Below are 2403 nucleotides of genomic sequence, written 5' to 3'. Positions count from 1 at the left end.
TCTCATTATGTATTCATCAAATTGTGATACGTAGTTAGAACCTTTTTTTTTCTTACGAAGCATACCTATTCCCTTGTCTATGAAGCATACCTACCCGAGAAGATCACTCTGATAAGATTCGGGTAGGTACTTCTCGCTGACCTTTTCCTTCATTTCTATCCAATTGGTTATAGCAAATTGGTTAGGATTTCAGTTCTATCGCATCAAAGTTTAGCTCTACTTTTTAAAGTTCCATTTTTAGCAAATTTGACCTTGTTGTCATCAGATAAGTTTTAGTGTTTTACTACTTAAAGAAGGTTTAATATCTAAGCGACAGTCAAAAGTAGTGCTCAACATATCAATCTCTCATTGGGGTCCCTGAATTTATTCCTATTGATTTGGATTCTTATGATTGGTCACACAATTCTTTATTGTCAGAACAAAATCACTTGACACTCCTCTAGGTTACTTTTTGGAAACATAGTTCACCCTGATTTTCAACTGTTTGTTTTCGACTTTCAATGGAGAATGGTTATCGAAAAATTCTGTTCACTCTTAAAGCATATCAAGCAGGACATTTCATGACTGACATAACTAATTCTTGCAATTTATTGTTGCGTTGTTGGTATGTACTGGGATGTTTACATAAAGGGCCAGCAACTTGAATCACTGGCTAGTAGGAAGAGTTTTTGCAATGGAGCTAAAAATTGTGCTCATAAGAAGAATTTCTGTGTAAGTGAAAGAAATTGAGGGATTAGTCATAACAAGTTCCCTATAGGAACTGTGATAATAGGACTTGAGATTTTCCTATACAAATAAGCCCATTTGAAGTTGCCATGGCATCTTGATGTATTTGCATCATACTATATGGACTGCTATGTCGTCCTTTATTTTCTATGATTTTCTCAGCGAGGTGTTTTTCAGATCAAGTCCAATGTCCAATCCATTGTAAGCGATGGGAGCATGCATCCATAGTTCATCAGAGCTTAAAAGCTACAACATTTCAAACAAGATAACCAAAAAAAGATTAGAAACATATTAATACAAAAGTAGCACTACTGTTTTAACCTCATCTTTTCTTACGTATACTAACAAGGATTCCCTTTACCTTAATCTGGTGCTGTAAAAACTTCACATATTGGAAAGCTTCCTCAAGCATTGTGCTAATATCAACCTGTAATACCAAAGAACTATTTGTCAGAATTTCAATTACAACTCAGACTTTCAGAACAATTTCTAGATAGAGAAAAGTGCTCACCTTTGTTCCATTAGGGACAAGGTTCTGCAGGACTCTCAACCTTTCATTTATTTTCTCTCTTCTTTTCTGCAAGATACAAAGGAAGGATCAATTATTCAATGTCACATTCATGGGCAGGAAAATTTCAATAAAATTGGTCAATGTGCAAGCATTTGAGGGAACTTACCCTTGCATAGACGCTCTGGGGATCAGTGGCTGAACCCGTCCAGGCTCTTGTTTTACCATTCAAGTTTAGAGTTACATCCCCTTTTGTGGTCAAACTTGAGGTCACTCCTACATTCAGCTCCTGAGAAGAATTGGACTCATCCTCCGAGGAGCAGCTACTTGAACTTTGCCCAGTAAGGCCAGCATTACCATCTTCTTCATTGTTGTCAATCTTAGCAAGCTTACGATTCTTCTTTGATTGTTGAATTCGTATGCTCTTTAGGACCTGCATTATTAAATTAGGATTTCATTAGGAATAGGAGAAAACTCGTTTTATCTTGCATAATAGTAACACTTCGCTAAGGAGTTTGTAATAATAGGATACTCACATCTTCTAAACTCCGAGCTCTTTTCTTAGAGTTCTCAGATGGGTTGTTACATTTGTCTTCTGAGATCGAATCAGGCATTGATATCTCAGATCCCCTTCTAAGCGTTGATTCTTTTTCAGCTACAGTAGGTTCAGCTAAGTATCCAGCAGACTCTTCTGGAATTTCGTCACTCATTTCTTGGTTTAAGCAGTCATTTCCTTCAATGAGAAATGAGCTGCTGTTTTTCATGTCAGCCATACAAATATCAATGGACATGGAGCTATTCTTGGATGCTAAAATTGGATGAGAATCACTCATGTAGTAACCTTTTGGCTCAAAATACCGCCACCAAAGTTTGAAGAAATAGAATTAGCCATATCTGAATAATAGTATGAAAATTCAGTAAGTCCTGCCATGTTCATAGATGAATCATGGCAAGGCCAAAATGCAGATGGCAAGTTATTGAGCACTTGAGCCATAAAATGAGCCTCCTCAGGAGTATACATTCCACTAAGAGAGCTCCATTGTCCTTCAGAGATGACTCCCAAATGCTCCATATTTTGTGTGGAAGCTTATTAGAAAAAAATGGTCTTTTTTTTTTCTTTAGTGTTTGAATGTTAGCACAAGCTCGATGATGGTAAAGAAGGGCATGAA

The 2403-nt window shown here is 36.8% G+C and overlaps 1 protein-coding gene across 1 annotated transcript; it reads right to left on the bottom strand.

The window, feature by feature from the left end:
* Positions 1 to 605: 605 nt before the first annotated feature.
* Positions 606 to 2128, bottom strand: LOC126706215 (transcription factor bHLH84-like). The gene is made up of 5 exons (XM_050405551.1): positions 1771 to 2128; positions 1404 to 1667; positions 1238 to 1303; positions 1088 to 1153; positions 606 to 972 (listed from the first exon to the last, which is right to left on the bottom strand). The coding sequence occupies exons 1-5, from the start codon at positions 2065 to 2067 to the stop codon at positions 874 to 876; spliced, it is 792 nt and encodes a 263-aa protein (XP_050261508.1). The 5' UTR covers positions 2068 to 2128; the 3' UTR covers positions 606 to 873.
* Between the last annotated feature and the right edge of the window lie 275 nt (positions 2129 to 2403).

Source organism: Quercus robur, chromosome 11 (genome assembly GCF_932294415.1).
Source record: "Quercus robur chromosome 11, dhQueRobu3.1, whole genome shotgun sequence".
Taxonomy (NCBI): Eukaryota; Viridiplantae; Streptophyta; class Magnoliopsida; order Fagales; family Fagaceae; genus Quercus; species Quercus robur.
This window is presented reverse-complemented; position numbering and strand designations above follow the sequence as displayed.